At 30.9% G+C, this 18,413-nt stretch overlaps 2 protein-coding genes across 2 annotated transcripts; both read right to left on the bottom strand.

Moving 5' to 3' along the window:
* Positions 1–3,658: 3,658 nt before the first annotated feature.
* LOC119689700 (cytosol aminopeptidase-like) lies at positions 3,659–6,451 on the bottom strand. Its single transcript, XM_038104589.1, has 8 exons — positions 6,276–6,451; positions 6,103–6,218; positions 5,912–6,047; positions 5,276–5,781; positions 5,007–5,217; positions 4,699–4,936; positions 4,130–4,206; positions 3,659–4,026 (listed from the first exon to the last, which is right to left on the bottom strand). The coding sequence occupies exons 1-8, from the start codon at positions 6,354–6,356 to the stop codon at positions 3,910–3,912; spliced, it is 1,482 nt and encodes a 493-aa protein (XP_037960517.1). The 5' UTR covers positions 6,357–6,451; the 3' UTR covers positions 3,659–3,909.
* A 7,799-nt stretch (positions 6,452–14,250) lies between these two features.
* On the bottom strand, positions 14,251–14,769 carry LOC119687512. The gene is made up of 3 exons (XM_038101846.1): positions 14,689–14,769; positions 14,470–14,623; positions 14,251–14,415 (listed from the first exon to the last, which is right to left on the bottom strand). The coding sequence occupies exons 1-3, from the start codon at positions 14,757–14,759 to the stop codon at positions 14,251–14,253; spliced, it is 390 nt and encodes a 129-aa protein (XP_037957774.1). The 5' UTR covers positions 14,760–14,769.
* Positions 14,770–18,413: the final 3,644 nt, after the last annotated feature.

The following is an 18,413-nucleotide window of genomic DNA, read 5'->3' on the forward strand; positions in this document are numbered from 1 at the left end:
TATGATACACTTTTCAAATTTTGGTGATTTCAGGGTGGCATTCGACATTTTTCGCTTTAAATTAGTTTATTTATTTATAATGAGCTCACTTACATAAAATCTATTTGTAAAGAAAATTATTTTCATTAATGTGTATCCTTTATGTGTACGCTTCAATGTGTAAAACTGCCTAAATGAGACATGGTACAACAGAGAAATTTTGGCGACAACACACAACAATCTTTTGAAAGTTGTTTTGAAAGATTTTTATTTTAATTAATTTATTTTATTACAATCTGTTAAGTATGAATAACAATAAGTAAAATATACTACGAGCTTAAATAGAAAAGCGGACTATGACATATCCATATATACTTAAAATAGAAATTTCTGACCTACTTATACATATCTAAGACATCTCTCTAAGTTTTTCTTCTAAGCCTTGTAGAAGTGTTGGAGAGGAACATTTCGGCCAGTATAAGCCAGCAACTTACTATTGCTTGTCATACTTGCAAGCCACCGAGAAAACGCCTAATATGATATATAAAAATAGTAAACACTACAAATTAATTAACTTAAATAAAAGCAATCAAAATGAGCATTAGAAGGGCAAAGGTAAGCATTTTTATCTTGTGTACTTAAATTTACTTTCTTATATATGTTTTTGAACTTATTAACATACCAAATGAAGCACTATGAATGAAGGAGGACTGGAATTTTGGAACATATTTCCAGTGAACATTCACAATAGTCTGATTTTTGAATTTGGCTGCACTAAAACTTAAGATGTTTTTTTTTGTTGTGAGTAAAACCTAACTATGAAGATTTTAAGAGCATTGTCATTGCTTCACATGTTTTCTCTCGTAAGTTTCGAGTATTTTTTTGCTACTCGGAAAGAAAAAATTACAGCAAATAATTATGAATTGTGAATCTTATGACTATTCATCATTTTTGTAATAAAATTAAATACTTTAGTTGGTTGCGGTAGTGATTAACAGATGTTTTTAATTTCCACACGAAAACACTAGCACTAAATAGCTTTTTATCACGAATTACAAATGTCAAACTTTTTCTGAGAGACTTTTGTGGCAGAATAGCGAAAATCTTACAAATCGTCTTTTGTTCTTCTTGTTTGCCAGAATTGCCCTGTAAGTCCTATAAAATCTTTTAATTAAATTATTTTTTATTATGAGGTCAGTATATGGTAGTCAATTGTTAGCCTTGCCTTCCCTGTAAAAAATTCCTCCTCATTGTTTTGCATTTGTAGCAATTTATTATCCTTTTAAATAATAAATATTAAAAAAGTGAGAAAATATTTAAAAAATATGTATATAAGCTCTACCACTACATAGAATTTTACTCCGAAAGCATTTGAATTTTTTTTGTGAACTTCCTAGCAAAATGTACTTGAAAGTGGTAAAATATTAAAATAAAACCATAAAAAATTTTAATCAATGTTTTAATTAATTACCGACAAAAACCGCAGGAAAAAGGTGAATGCAGCAACTGCATTCTTTTCGCATACTTCAAGGAAGCGCTGCTGATGTTGATGTGGCGTTCATCCGTTCATCCGTTCATCCTTGCGCGGTTGAAATGATTTTAAAGGAATTTTTGCACAGCTTTTGTGGCAACTTACAATGCAATTTATTTACTGAAAAATTATCTTACAACAAAATGAAAAATAATACTACTATACATACATTAAATTCTTGCTCTTATACACACAGCGGTCGTTTGTGGTACATCTAAGCAGCTCATTTTCGCATTCTCTGAAGAACACAAAACAGCAATGCAACCACACACTATGAAATTCCATTAGATACAATTTTAACTAAATTTATTTAATTCGTTTTATAATTATAGAGGAATTAGGCTTTTCCACCACTGTAACATCACTGGCGGCTACCAATCAGCAAGTCTGTTCAGATCCGTAGTTGCTTTTTAAACCACCCACCGTGCCGACGAGCGAACTTGCACAACGTATGTATATATGTAGGCATGATATAACATAGGTACATACGTTTTGCACGTACAGATGTATCTTGTTTTAACAACCATTTGACTATGTCTTTGAGAATGATCCATCTGCTATTGCAATTGCTTGTACCCTGCTGCAATAGGACAAGTGACATTGTGCAATTGTTGTTGTTGTTGTTACACTTGTGTGACCTAAATGCATTTATAATGCAACTGTATATGAACTGCCACACATCAAAGTGAGTAAGCTGTGATGGGGTTGAGAGACAATTTTCCTTCGGGTTTATATAGGTTAATTGATTTATAAGCCTTTATCGTGACAAATTAAGTAACAAAAAATTAATATACAAACTTAATCAACTATTTAAGTGTTCTAATCATTCCCTTCGACGCTCATCAAAACAAAATTATCAATTTAAACTCTTTTGTTGTTCCAAAAAAAAATTATGTTAAAAGAATCAAACAGATGATCCCGAGGATGCGTGCTTAAATCTTCTGAATAAAGTTTTAAGGATGTATATTATGACACAAATGTTTACGACTTAAAGACACTGCAGCACATATTTGACGTGCAGTAATTGTTGACAAAGCTTATCTTGCACTATCTCCAAAAAGGCGCTTCACATATGGTAAGTAAAAATATGCATAACAGATGTTTCTGCAAAAAGATTATCACTCTTAATATTTAATCGTTCATTCTTAACTGATTACTTATCTCAATGCTAAGAACAGGAAGCTGATGTATAACCAAATAATTCGTCCGTCACTTCTATATGGATGTGTAGCGTTTAGCAAAGCTTCAAACATTACTTTACGCTAGCTAGAAATTGCACAAAGACAAGCTCTGAGAAGACTTTTAAAGGTACCATGGTACATAAGGACGAATGACATCCTCAGGACTTCAAGATTGATCCCATCAAAAAACACATAAAGGATAGAGCCCAGAAATTATTTGCGAAAACTGACAGGCTTACTAACACCGCGTTATTGAATTTCAGAATGGTAATAGGCTCCTCGGAAAGGTATGCAGATTTAAGATCAATTATTGCTTAGGCTGATGAAGTGATAAACATTAATCCAGTCATGGCGTAAAGAGGGGTTTTGAAGACACCTGGAGTTAATAAAGAGTGAAAGTGCTCAAGTACACTCGCTCAAATAGCTTCAACATAAACTTACCGCCCGCTACACTTCGTTCATGATTCACCTTGTATTATATATACTGGTACCGAACAGTTCAATTTAAAATGTAGAGTTACTACATATTTTATTGATACTATGTTTTTATCTTTCTCTCAACTACCTCCCACTCTTGTAGACATAATATTACAAGCCATTTACCATTAACCATTATAAATATTCAGTCCATTTTTTCATATCTTATTCAGGAAATAGGGAACTTACAGTACACCCACTTCCCTAGAATAAGGAGAATTGTCACAAATAATGGCCTTTTGCTCCAGATTAAGATTCATGCCTCTTCAGATGATATATATATCATATATATCCTTTTTGATTGATATAAGTATGATCTATTTAAGTATTAAGGTGAGGAATTACTCTAATTAGTAAGTTAGTAACTAGTTTTTGTCTTTAGTATATCCTGAAATTAAGGAATCGTCCTATATATTGTGCTATGCAATGAATTTACAATTAGATGAATTTGAATCCAAATAAGCTTTTTATTTGTTTGTTATTTGTGTAAACGTTAAATTAATCATTGTGAAATTTATGGTATTCTCAAATATATCTAATAATTTTGTGTGAGTGAATTTTTTAATTACTTGTAATTTTTATCAAAATTTCAAATTTGGTTGTTGTTATCTTCTCTCAATAATTATTGTGACACTAGCTTCTTTTATGGAGAAAGTCCTAACAAATTGCCATGGTGTTGTTATAAAATTGCCTCAAGATTTTCCGAGTTCCGAGCCTCTTCTTTTTATTTTCAAGTCTTTTTTATGGTTTTAGTGTTGTCAGTTGGTACAAAAATTGGATTAAAGTAAGCGTGGAACGACCAGGCATCTTCTCACCATAAATACCAAATTGAACCCAATCTATACGCGGCAGAAATTGCTAAATAAAACACAAAAAAAAAATATAAAAATAATAACTGTATATAATAAAGTATAACTATATATATAAAAGTATAACAGTGAGAGAGAGAAAATCTTATTACATTCAGTATTTTTGCTGATATTGCGTGCACAAATCCTTGCTGGTTTGGAATAGATGTGTCTTGGAAAATTCCGTTATCTGAAAGTCATATTTACAGTTTTATATTGTATATATATATATATATTATTTATCAATTTCAAACACACTTATTTACAAATAGAAAAATTATTTTATAAACAGTAAAAGTTCTCTTAAGCGGACAACAACCGCACAAGCATTTACTTCCGAGTTATGGAGCTGAACATTCCAAAAAAATGTACTTTGTATGAAAAATGAAAAAATGAGACGAGCAATATTCTACGATTAAGAACACATGACTGTTTATAAGAATGCCCATTCAACAGAGCTTTCACTATAGTTTGGCTTTTTAATGAACGTTTCTTTATTCAACAATCCACAAAAAACTTTGACGCTTTTTTAAAACATGTTCATGCTCCATTAAAACATTTCAACGTTTACTTAAAATTTTCCAAAAACTTTTTGAAACTTTTAATGATAAAATTATAGTGATTTTTAGTTAAATGCAGTTTTCTATATTCATTTCACTAGTTTCAGATTATGATCACTTACTAAATCTCACTCGATCGTATAGTTGCCATAGAGGTAAACGCCGCATACGGTTTCCAGTAATCCAACCAGCAATTTTGAACTCTTTCCACATTTCACAAGAGTTCGAAAAAATGCCGGTAATGCCGTCTTCCAAAGTACCATCTATTTCAGCCTCCAGTGCTCTGATGTCAATAATTAAACGTGGCTTATAAGCATACTGCGCGTATAACAATGTCTTCATACCTGACCTATCAGGATCCTACATAATACATACAATATTAATCCATAAATTAAAATGTTACTATTAATATACACTTTTGTTTACTTACTGATATAAGGAATGATGTTTTGTTGGAGGGTTTATTATCAATATTAGTACAATGTGACATGTTTGCAGTATATGAGCAGAGCGGTATGACGACTGACAAATTGATAGGGAGACGAAGTCCTGCTGAAGCCTGTAGAACGGCTATTACAAGAGCTGCTCCAGCCATAGAGGTGCAATATTTGTCATAACAACAACAATGAAAGTCATCATCACTAAAATAAAATATTATATATTTTTGACTACTCAAATATTGCAGTGTCACAAAATTACGCATTAAAGGTGATGCCTTTTGCATAAAGGACTACAGGTCTTTCTTTCGGATCAGTTCCCCAATAGCTAGCTTCTAAAATAACTGGTGGTTCCTTTGAAATTGGGTTTGTTATTCTTAAAAACGAATTCAATGCCGTAAACTTCATCCAATTTTCGGAACGTGTATTAACAGTAATTCCGTATCTCATTAGAATATCAACAGCACCTTCCAAAAAGTTTAACGCTGTTAATTCCGAGTTAAGAATTTCTGTTAAAAATCTCGACAGTATTTGTGATTCAGCTTTAAACTCTCCGCTCCTCCATTCTTCTTCATCGTTATGATCCAAAAATTGTATTCTTGGTAGTAACGATGTATTCTCCATGTTATCAAGCTTTTCTTGCCACATCGCTAAGGTACTGCCAACAGCGGCTTGTTGTGGGAAATCCATCGAGTCTACGAATATCACATCACATCCATGACGTTGGAGACAACGTGCACCAACTCCTGCTGCAATGCGTACATTTTCCTAGAAAATATAAAAGCATGGCTTTCTAAAATTTTAACTTGAAAAACTTTATCTATTGTTCTTTTTATAGTCACAACATTTCACGATACACATATATATATGCAGATTAGTGTGATCAATTTAAACTTACCAAACCTTCGTCAATCATACCACATTCATCCAAACCTATGTCTTCGGGACCGACTCCAACAATTGCGATATTTTTAAACTCTTGGTGAATATTTTTTAGAATAATCCCCTTTGACAGTTGACCAGTTATTTCACAACTGCAATTTTATGTCTTGAATTTTACTTAGAACAAGGGAAAGCTACATTACTTACCCATTAACAATTTCGGAGAGTCCACCCGAACAGATATCATCAACCTTTTCTCCAATGGGTGTTAATTTTGGGGAATTTGAGTCATCGTCCTCAAAAATACCGATAACAAAACCATGCTACGAAATGTGACCCAATAATTATAATAAGTGCTGTAATAAAACTATTGTACTTACTTTTGATTGATCGTTCGAGTTAAAGCGTATTTGGCGCAAAAAAGTGGACTTTACTAATCCAAAACACCTCTTGAAGCTCATGACGAAATCAATCAATTTAATTTCAACTAAATAATTATTTCCAAATTAAATATATTTAAATTAACATAAATACATTGCAATTTGTGAGAGATGATAAAGTCTGCACATAAATTTTAATAATTGAAAATTTACTGAAAATTATTGTTCATTATTAAAGCAAAAAAAAATATATATGAATAAGGATGAATTTATTTAAAGATTTGACATTATATTTTGATAGATATCTCTCAGATTTAGTTTGACAAAAAATTTTTATTAACACAAATGACAAATGCTTTCGGTATTTTAGAGGCCCATACACTGGATAACCAGTTTGCAGAAGTTTAATGCTTGATGCTTGTAGTGTTCGCTATATATCAGTATAAAAGTATTATATGGCATTTATAATCGTTTTCGGTTGGTAAATCTGGATTAAATCTAGATTTACTCTAGATCTGTCAAATTTTGTTGTCCACTCGAATATTTTTAGAATAATCTAAAATCTAAAAGTCTGTTATTTATACTATCCAAATCGACGCTATACATGAAAACAACAATTATAAATATCCTGAAATAAAATACGATAATCATATAATATTTGTTGTCGGAATCTCTAACTAAATTGATTTTAGAATAAACTCAAAGTTATATCAAAAATTAAATGATGGACAAGACAAGTGCACAGGTCGAAATTTGTCGTCATATAATCATATTGAAAGCGAGTTATAGTATCCTAAGGAAACTGTTGGATAATATTATATGTATATACCTCTATATTTCAAATAAGTTGAAATATTTATTTAAGTCGTATTTGTTATATGATGAAAATACATGATAATATTCACATAATTTATGTTGAGAGTAAATTCCCGAGCTCCTTATTGTCTAGAGTTAGCAATGAAAGTAAATATTTTATTTCCTGTTCAACTGTGATAATTTTATGATCTGTGAAAATATTCATTGATTCATTTAATGTACTTTTATATACTTTTATACTTCTTGGTTGACTTTTTCTGAAGCCAAATTTTGTGTTGTCCTTGAGCGTTTACAGATCAAGCAATATTGTGAGGTACGTAAAGAAAACTTTACAGTTGACACAAAAAAATTGCATACCAAACCCAAGATATCCTTAATTTTTTTTTTTTGAATTTTTATGTACACTTTTTTTTTATTCCAAATAAAGTTTTTAATATGCAACATTTTGTGAGCTCGCATCACATTACATCAACTCAAAATGCATACACCTCCAGTTGGACTAAAGTGTCCCATTGCTCGGGGCAATGTTAAAAGGTTAATGCTATGCATTTATACCGAGTCACCTTTGTGCTTCGCTGCGTTACTTCAATATTCCATTGTGTTTCTACTAGAACTTCACATTTAGTTAATCTATTTTGTCGTATAGAAACTAATATTTATATTTTAATTAATTTATTTTTTTTTTCTTTAACACGTATACTGTCAGAATTTATATTTTTTTGAACCGTCTCTTCTGTTGACGTAGCTCCTGTCGTACTCGTGCAGTGGACAGACTATGGTAGCGCGTATTTAGTCCCAAAATGAAAGGTCGTGTAAAAATTTACATGTTGCAGTCTATGCAGGAAATGGATTTAAATCGCTATGATTTAGACGTGAAGTTTTTGTATTAATGGCGGCAAATTGACAAGATTTATAGCCATTTAGGAAAATAAGCCGTTCTCTTTGGCTATCTTCTTGTCGTTTGAATGTTTGTTCGATAACAATGGATGAAAATTATACATGAACACAATGTTTAAATATATCGGGAATGCCAGAGTCTGTGATTGAAACTTGCAATAAAAAAAAAATTTAATTTATATATAAATAGCGTTATTTACTAAAAAGTTTTTTCAGGAGAGTCCAAAGACTAAATAATTAATATGAAGTTAATTATCAATATCAGTACAGTTCTATGTAAAGGCATAGAAAGTGCTTAATGAATTCTATCACATCTCTATATTTTTATTTTGGAATACGCCACTGTTGAAGCATGGTCGCAATAGCACAATGTCCTGTTAGCATTCTTAAAGTTCACTTGAATCCTAAGTGAATAACATATAGGCGTCAGATGATCCATATTTATTTTCAGAGTAAAATATATTATTATTATAAACGTAATAACTAATATTAACATTATATTTATTATTTATTATTAAGTTGTTATTAAAGCATATATGACTTAATGTTCATTGCAATCGTAATAGCAAAATATTTTTATAATGCATATAGTAGATTAAAGAACGATACTAGAAAATAATGAATTGATAGGTTTGTTTTGTTTATAAATTTTTATGATTTCATTACAGTTTCTGCTTAAGCGTGAGAACATAATGAACACTTGTTTTCGGATAGCTAGTTATTGGAAAAATAAACATAACCACTAAGTATGAACTATCGGCGTCAATCAAATCAAAGAATCTCAATCAAAGAAAATATCTTCTCTCAATACTGACTTAAATTATGCTTAAGTCAGTTTTGTGACTTAAGCTACGACTAAATAATTGAGACTTACAAGTGCAAGCAAGCAGGCAACAAGCATACTATGAGTGCGGTCCCATTAGAAATGGGATATAATGTAACTTGTCGCTACTTGTTGGTCAGCGTTTCAAAATAAGAGTTCTTTATGTTTTCTTCCTTACCAGCAATACTGCTGGACCGAAGTGTTTATTTCTATTAATGGTTTTGAATACAGATCTGATTTAAGAAAGTTCTATTTTCTATTTAATTGTTAAAATAATTAAATAATTTACGTGTATCTTCGTGTAATTGTATGGATTTTAACTCTTGATAACTATACTGTACTATACTATACTGTACTATACTATACTGTACTATACTAGACTGTACTATACTATACTATACTATACTGTACTATACTGTACTATACTGTACTATACTATACTACACTATACTATACTATACTATACTATACTATACTATACTATACTATACTGTACTATACTGTACTATACTATACTGTACTATACTATACTATACTATACTATACTATACTATACTATACTATACTGTACTATACTATGCTGTACTATACTATGCTGTACTATACTATGCTGTACTATACTATGCTGTACTATACTATGCTGTACTATACTATACTATTGATTACTGTACTAACGATTATGCTACACTTCGTAGGCTTTAAATTTTTGTATATATACAGCGCTGGTTTAATACTTCAGCAAGGTTTATAGTGCTGTTATATGTGTGTCTTCCCTAAATACCTGTTATATCTTCTTTAAATTTCTTTTGTGACTTTATTGTGTATGTGTTTTTATATATTCCAGCTATAAGAGATTATCACGAAACATGCCTTTTTCCGTTATTATAATAAAACAATTAGCGTCAATAAAAATTTAAGGAGAAAAGGATAAAAATAATGAAGCCTTTAAAAAACATAAAATATTCAGTGAAAGAAGTTTTTAAAACTATAATTCAAAAGTTTTAAAAATTTTTTTATTCTTATTTTTATTTATTTTATTTTTTTGCTTCATTCTGCTTCTATTATTCCGACTTTAACAATTCTAAATAAAAACAAAACATTTTCCAAAACGTATTCCATAAAAGGTACCACCAGCACGTCTAGGAGAAGTAGTCCGTGTACCGGCTCACCTTCGCTCGGCCTCAACTTTCTTTCGCCAGCATTTCTGTGTTTGGTTAATGGTTTAATACTTTTGCGAACGCATTTACGCGTTGCCATAAAATGAACATTTTAATTGCATTTAAGCCATTTTTCATGAAACTCATCAACATCGTTAAAATGTCAAAATGGCTGAAGTTAAGCATAAGCAAAATGACATACCAAATCAGCTTATGAAAGTGCCATAAAAATTTTGTGAGTAAATTTAATTTATAAATAAACCAAAACAAAAGTCCTGCAACTTTAATGCTTCAACAAATTTCAACTAGTATTTCCGACACAACCCACTTAGGGATTAAAATTTCCATTTCCATTTTCATATTCAAAATTTTTAATAATTAACAGCAATTCACTTCTATTTATAAAACTTTTATTTATTTATAAAAGTAAAGACTACCAAAATTTCGTTTCTAGGTTCACGAAGAAGCAGAGAAGAAGGGAAACAGCGATGGAGAGCACTAAATGTATATTATATATATACATTCTAACCTGAGTGGTTTGTTGTTCGGGGAATAGGGTGGGTCACATTGAATAAGTTTTGTATATTTTTAATTATATATAAACAATTAACTGATGTCCAAACTAATAGGCTATTTCAAAGCAGAAAACAATATAAGTTCTATATAATATTTATTGTTATTATTCCATTATTCCATATGTTATCATTATATCCATATGTTATTGTTATTATTCCATATGTTATCATTAGCTAAAAAAAAATGTTGGTTTATTTAAAATCAGGAATCTGTTCAAAACACGCACTACCCTCGCTTTCGTCGAGTAACCTACTTCAGACATACTGTTAGGGATTAGCATTTCCCCATTACACTTCGTCAGTTCATAATAGTATATTATCTTTTACCTTTCTTTTGGACAACGTAAAGCCACTTGAAATCTTTTAATTAAATTTAAAGGTGTCTTGACTAAACATTTATAGATTATTTCTTATACTTATAAATAAATGCGGGTCCGCTAAACTTCGGTAGGGACGCACTATTACCGAATACCTCATAGTTAGCGATACTGCTGTATATAACTACCATGCACAGAAGTAACAAATCCGTATTAATAACCAGTAATTAACTTAACACACTAAAGTTTAAACTTGGATAGAAACATATAGTTGATCTCAACTGTCAATAAGCAATTGACGTGGTTAATAATAAATACTATCTGTTAAGTTAGTTTGCCACTGGAACAACAAGCAAAATATTTGACTTCAAAGTTAATTATTTTTTTTTTTTTATCATCCTTTAATTAGTTGCTTTTAATATGCTTTTTCGATAACTAAAGCAAAAAAAATTATTGATTTTAATTCATATAAAATAGTAATATATTTACACAAATCCGATTAACTCAACATATGTATGTGCATCTATGTGCTACGATGATTCGAGTATATTTAAGCAATATAGCCTTTATTTTTATAATCACGTTATTAGCTAAAAATTTACTTCATGGGGCTATCAAATAATTTCAGCAATTTAAAAAAAAATGTTATCTTATTAAACAGATAATACAGTTATGAGGATCAATAAAAAATATAAATAAATATTGTTCTTTAATTGATTTTTAAAAAAAACTGTTGAATTTCCATTAATTTGTTTCCAAAATGTGCACTTACAATGCTTTTAAAAACTTGTTTAATTTATGTTTGTTAACCTATAAGAGACTATTAGGCCTTTTCTTTTGTAAGAATATCCCAAAAGAATAACCGCTTATTTTAAAAATAACATATGAAACAACAACACTGCTAGCTTATTTAGTCAAATCGCATGATTGGCAAGACTAAGAACTGGTCTATATATTTTTATATATAAATCTATTAGACATCAAAATAAACATGTCCGGTTTTTCGAGAGTTGTCATCGAAAGTAATGCTTATTTTCTGTTGTTCTTTTCCGACATGATTACAAAAAAAGGCCTATTGTTACTTCTCATTACTTATTTTAATTTTTTTAATTACTTCTGTTGTTTTTCAACTCAGTATCTAAATAATTATTAATGGAATATGTAACAAAAAATATTGTTCACCCTATTGTGCAAAACTATGAAAAGGAAAAGCATGACACTTTTGTTTCAAAATACAACTCTGAAAAATTGAGAGTATTACGACAGAAATAAAGCAGAAGCATTTATGTAGTACAAAGCAAACGGTCGAGCGGAAAGGTTTGATTTTTCAAGATGTCGCAAAATATCAACGATGAAAATGACGCAAATGAGCAACGTGATATTGAAAACAATGTACCAGAAGGATTGGTTCCAATTCGCATGAACTCTATACAACTTCCTGGAACTTCCCATCTAGAAGACATTCCAAATCAATTTTGGTCACCACTACTTCGTCATATTCAACCTCCGGCTTTTGCACAGAATCCTTTTCCATCATTGTATCGGCCTGTATTCCCTGTTTTAAATTATTTTCCGGCAGGGCATGCTACAGCAGTTCCTGGTCCAAGCTCTTTTCCAGCAGTGCGTCCAAGTGTATCTACGGATTTTGTTAACGTACTTCCTTCTGTGAACTTAAACGATGTACGTGAAAATGAGGCTCCAGAACAGGCACCCGGTAGTCATGGATCTGCTTTAGAAGATGACCATGAAAATGATATGGACTTTGTGTATGTTTTTCAGATAACACATAGAAGATTTAATTATTACTTATAGAGAGTCAAAATATTAACGCAGAACAATAAAGCCACTTTCCAATTTCACGCAAAGCAAAAAGTCAAATTTTTACTATCTTATCGGTTTGGAACCTCAATGTAGAGAATCAGTTCAGTAATAATAAAAACACTGGTTGGAGAACTATAATTCGATAAACAAAACAGAGAGCAAGAACAGATTATTTTATATTTGTACAAATTAAATAATTTAATGAAACTAGTGAGTTCGTGACAGACAATAAGTTAACAAAAACAATCGAATAAGTTCTGTACCAAAAATATTAATGTAAGATTACAAGAATAATAAAAATAACATAGTATATATTTGAAATATTTTATTTGGTTTTTGGTAAGTATCGAGTGATGCGGTGGTACTAACTGTTCCGATTTTAATAACTAAACCATAGAATCTTAAGTTGAATGTACTTCAGGAATGTCTGCCGTAATATACTTTTTAAAGCAACGACGTACTTCCCGATAGCAGTTTATTTTTGATTACCCAGTGGGAAATAGAATACACAATAAAAATATTCGCAATTTAGGGTTCCCTTTCCATTCGTGATATTTATCACAGTAGTAAAGACCTCAGTTATACGCTATATAAAGCTAAAAACATAGGTGGGCCGGTAACGCATTTTACGTAGATAATATTGCAAAAGCTGTCTGAAGTCGGAGAACGTTTAATTTCAGAAGAATGTGTAAGTTTCATTTTGTTTTTTAGTAGACATCCAATTTTACAAGAAAAATGAATCCAAATGGATATTTATTGTTATCTGGGTAGATTCAGATTTATTGTAATTTTATTAAAAATATCTCATCAAAAAAATTGATGGCGACAAAATAACTTGAGTTATATGAAATCTTATGATTTTATATATAATATAAAAATGTGGGTTTTATTTGTATAAGTGAAATATCAAGAAACGATAGATACTCGTACCAGTTGGAAATAGGATAACAATATAATCTTTAATTTTTATTAGTATATTTCATAACTATCTTCTGTAGATAAATATTCAAAACATCTGAGAGTATAAGAAGGAATATTCTTATATATTTCACATGACAATATTGCAGATTTTATTCTCAAATATTTTAATTGAAACCTTAGAGTAAATAATTTTTACTCTTTTTCTAATTAAAATAAGTAAGAATCTTACACCAATCTATTTAAGAAAATCAAGTACAAAAAAATTTTTTTTAAAGCACTTGAACATATTTCTTTATACAAAAATGTTCCACAAAGGTTCGTCAGGAGAAAACATTCCATTATTCTTGATTTATAATTTTTAATATTTGATGTTTCCTTTTTGTCGTGTCTAGTACCAAATAATCTTATCTGTATTTTCTTGATTACTATATAATATATGTACGTTGTATGTTATCAGTTCAACATCAACATTAATAGACAATACATTATGTTATTAACTTCATCAACCTTCTTTGGTTCATTTCCTGGCTCATGCAATAAAATCTCAAAACTATATACATATGTTATATATATATATGTATTTATTTATATTTATATATTTAACATTCTACATGATCAACGTTTGGTAATAGTCATTTTTGTTTTTAATTAATTTTCATAAAAATTTATTAATACGCCGGAAATCATAGACAAGGTTTTTGTGAGTTTTAGTGCAAATCTAGATGCAGTTGTTACCTCCTTTCTCTCAAGATATGCCAATGCCTTCACCTCGCAATTCTGGATAATTCCGATAATTATATCAAGGTCGATCATCTGTAAATAACGCAAAATTTTATTTGTAAAATATTACACTTAAGTAACACTTACTTTTGCAAAATCTTGTTTGTCAAACAATTTCTGACGCAACTCTGTAATAAATTCTTTGAAGTTTCTTAAATTACAAATTGCCTCTTCAAATAAGCCGGACTGTATTGGTAATGCATTTATTGCATTGTTTGGCCCATATAGTTCAATGATCGAGCTGAGAATAATTTAATTTCGTAACAATTTTTGTTTCGTAACAAATGCCTCAGAATCACTACTTACCGAGCATTTTGAAATATCTCTTTCATGAAGTCCCGGCAACGTATTGCATCTGCTCCCGATATCGTCGCCATCTTGCAAATGATTAAGATTTGTGTTATCGAAACTAAGCAAGTACACAAAAAAATATTGGTTAGAAATTTTTCATATTGGTAATACCTTCAAACAAATTCAAATAAACACTGTCTTAGGTGGGTTTAGTTATCTATTCACGCTGCTGTCAAACACGCTCAAGATCAATGTTTTGCTGTAACAGTTAAAATTAATTAACTTCCTTAAGATATGTAAAGTGCGCTATTTTAAAGTAATGTAAAGTGATTTAAACATGACTCAATTTACTTAGTTTAAACTTGATGAATACAAAATATTTTTAGAGCACGTAGTATTTCATATAATTATTCTTAAGTACTACGATTTGGTAGCTTAATTATGAATGTATTATTCGATTGATTAATTTTTAGTAGGTTATTAGTTTATTCACCGAATGTTCTTATATTAATTATAGTTTCATTCACTAAGCGAAGGTGCTCCGAGACGAGTGATAAGCGGTGCTTGGTCGTTAGTGACGTATGATTAATTGAAGTAATTTCAGCTGGTATTATTTGTCAATAGCACCACATTGTTTTCAACGCTGTTTATCAAGCTTAATTTACATTTTAAGGTAATTCGATTTTTAATAGAATTATTTCTATACCAGCTAAGTTAACTCTGTATATATGCTGTGTGAAATTTGGAACGATTTTTATGTTTGCATGGAAACACATATTATTTTTGAGAATAATAAAATGTGAATACTTTCTGCTCAAAAAGTACTCGGCTTTTGTAAATGAAACACACAAATTTAAATTTTATTTCAAATTTATTTGATCTTCTTCAAAATATGCTCCTTCTGAAGCGATACACATATATCAACGCTTAACCCAATCTTCCATGCACTTTTCGTAGGCCCGTGAAGGTATGGCTTTTAGTTCCTTCAGCGAATTCTCTTTTACCGATTCAATGGACTCAAAACGCTTACCACGAAGGGGCAATTTGAGTTTCGGGTCAATAAAAAGTCGAACGGATCCAGATCTGGCAAATATGGTGCCTGAGCGATGACAGTGGTGTCGTGTTTGGGGTAAAAATCGCGTACAACAAGAATTTTCCATAGTAAAAATCGCTAAATGCACTTGAGGTGGTCTCACATTAACAGCTGCTGTAAACAAACTAATTGACAGATGGCGCTCAAATTTGTACCAACATAGCAGAAGGTATATGCAAAAAACACTTGTCTAACATAGTTAGTATTCTTCCACTTGCATAAGAGAATAGGTTTCACCTTCTCAAAGACGAAGCCCTGTTCAAAGGGACCCCGTGCTGCAGATGCTTCAAACTTCCATCTTCACGATTGTTCTTCTGAAGTAAAGTCTGAAGCAAAATTAGTGGCTCACCCATGGTATCATAATGAGCTGGTACTTACACTGGAATGAGCTACGATGCACAAGGCTGCCATTTCAATCTCATTACTTAGTACATATAAGTAATACGGGACTCACACGTGAGTTTTGTTTGTAATTTTAGCTGTCAATTGTTGTTCTTGCTTTCAATGCTAAATGAAAATTTTCAACAGCTTTAATTACAAGCAAAACTCTCATGTGAATGCAGTATAATTTATGTGATTAAGTGTAATAATGTGAGTACACACATGAACTCCATTTAATATTATTAAATCCAAATAATAAATAGGCAAGGTATTCTCTAAATACGAAGCCATTCTCTAATGCCACATAAAATTTGACTTTATTAAACACCTCACAACACCTAATAAGAGCATCAACTTACCCATCTACGCTTGATTCTTTATTAATTCTGTTATTTTTCCTTGATTTCGTAAATATATTTGCTTTTGTAGCAATTAAGCATCTCTAACCCATTTTATCTGTGTCATATCTTGTACGGGTATGTGGAAGGTTCTTCTGCAGTAGCTCAATTATACTTTATTTGGGTTATAAAGTGTTTTAATAGATTTCAAAGAGACAGCTTACGCACATAAACTTGCTTTATTGTTGTTGTGTCTGCATTTAAATGTTTTTATAACAAATTAGGCAATTTCCATTGTACTCGTGCTGTTTATCTGTAAGTGTTAATGTATCTCAGACGGTGCGGATACATGGCGGATACATGCGCCATACGCACGTTACGTTACGAGTACCCATCTGCATACGTGTACGCGTGTGTACCATTTTATTATAGACTCATTATCCTTGTTTATTTATTTCTCTTGGCGGCGTATTTGTGTAACCTTAAATTTGTAAACATCCGAGTATAAACCGGTATGGAGTTCTGTACTTCAAACACTTACAAATGCGAAAGTACTTGTTAGTCCTCGAATAATGTAATGTCTACGTACTTCTGAATTTTATGGCATTTTATTTTTTTGTAGCTGAAAATAAGATAAATGTAAGGATTTAATGCCAATAAAAATATAAAAGTGTTCTTCCTGCTTTGTTCTGCTTCTTCTAATGGAACAATTTAATTTTAAATTAAAATAGAGAAATGAAATTTAAAATTTATACTGCAGCCACTCAAATAAAATATAATTTTTTATGTTTATATTTTTTATTTGATTATTTTAATTTATTGTAATTTCTTGAGTGTTAAAAACACAATTTATTTATAATATCTTTATACCAATTATGCAGGTATTTATACATATATATGTTTTTTTGAATTGTTGCGGTTAATGGTGTGAATCTCACATTTTCATTTGAAAAATTTCAATTTAAGAGAACACTTTCATTGGATACTGAAGCCCACTGAAGAGTGGGATGATGGGGCATCTGGTTTGAAGTGGATGGCTTGAACGAAACTCGGCAGAGAGGGTGAAGACAATAAATCTATCTTGCTGAGTCTAGCTCAAAAACTGTTTTCGAACGACTGTTTCAACCGTGCTTTTTTACATTTTATGTATAAATTCAAGAAACCAGAGTAACCCCTTTTAGCGGTGGAAGTTGATTGACAGTACGATACAAATGGTAATGGTAGTCAGTTTTGGAATCTCGAAGATTTCTTTATTCTCACACTAAACTAAAGATGATGTCGTAGGCTACCCGACAACCACTTCGTCATTCAAAACATTGTTTGGAAATGTTTATGCGCAATCTAGCTGATTGTGAGCAAGTAAAGTCGAGTAATGGCAATTGATGGAATATGGATCCATTATATCACACCTGAGGGAAAATAACAAGCCAGAGAATAGTTGGAGCCCAGAGGTATTGCTCCCAAATAACCACGGGATTAACAATCGGCTGGAAAAATTTTGACATCCGTATTACGAGATTCAAGTGGAATAATTTTCATAGACTATTTGGTAAACAGAAAAATAGTAACATCGGACTACTATTGCATATTATTGAATCGAATGAATAACGAAATTGAGGAAAAACGAATAATGCATCCGCTCACACGTCAATGACAACCATGGCAAAATGAAAAGAATTACGCTACGAATTGCTTGCTCACCCACCGTATTCTTCAGATTTGGGTCCCAGTCATATTATTGCAAAAAAAAACAAAACAAAATTAGTATTAACAAATATGCAATCAAATATTATTAATTCATGTTGAAACTATTTGAGCCAGTGCACTTGAGCACTTTTAATCTCTCTTAACTCGAGGTATTTTCAAAACCCCTCTCTACGCCTTGACTGGATTATGGTTTATCACTTCATCAGACTAAGTAGTAATTG

The sequence above is a fragment of the Teleopsis dalmanni genome, chromosome X (genome assembly GCF_002237135.1).
Source record: "Teleopsis dalmanni isolate 2A chromosome X, ASM223713v2, whole genome shotgun sequence".
Lineage (NCBI taxonomy): Eukaryota > Metazoa > Arthropoda > Insecta > Diptera > Diopsidae > Teleopsis > Teleopsis dalmanni.

Bases quoted from the DNA above. Each gene is read 5' to 3' on its own strand.
- LOC119687512 (XM_038101846.1), bottom strand. From the start codon at position 14,759: ATGGCGACGATATCGGGAGCAGATGCAATACGTTGCCGGGACTTCATG. The intron at 14,624-14,688 runs GTAAGTAGTGAT...AATTATTCTCAG, and splicing joins GAGATATTTCAAAATGCTCG to CTCGATCATTGAACTATATG. The intron at 14,416-14,469 runs GTAAGTGTTACT...CGTTATTTACAG, and splicing joins ACAAACAAGATTTTGCAAAA to ATGATCGACCTTGATATAAT.
- LOC119689700 (XM_038104589.1), bottom strand. From the start codon at position 6,356: ATGAGCTTCAAGAGGTGTTTTGGATTAGTAAAGTCCACTTTTTTGCGC. The intron at 6,219-6,275 runs GTAAGTACAATA...CACATTTCGTAG, and splicing joins ACTCGAACGATCAATCAAAA to CATGGTTTTGTTATCGGTAT. The intron at 4,207-4,698 runs GTAAGTGATCAT...TATGACTTTCAG, and splicing joins ATACGATCGAGTGAGATTTA to ATAACGGAATTTTCCAAGAC.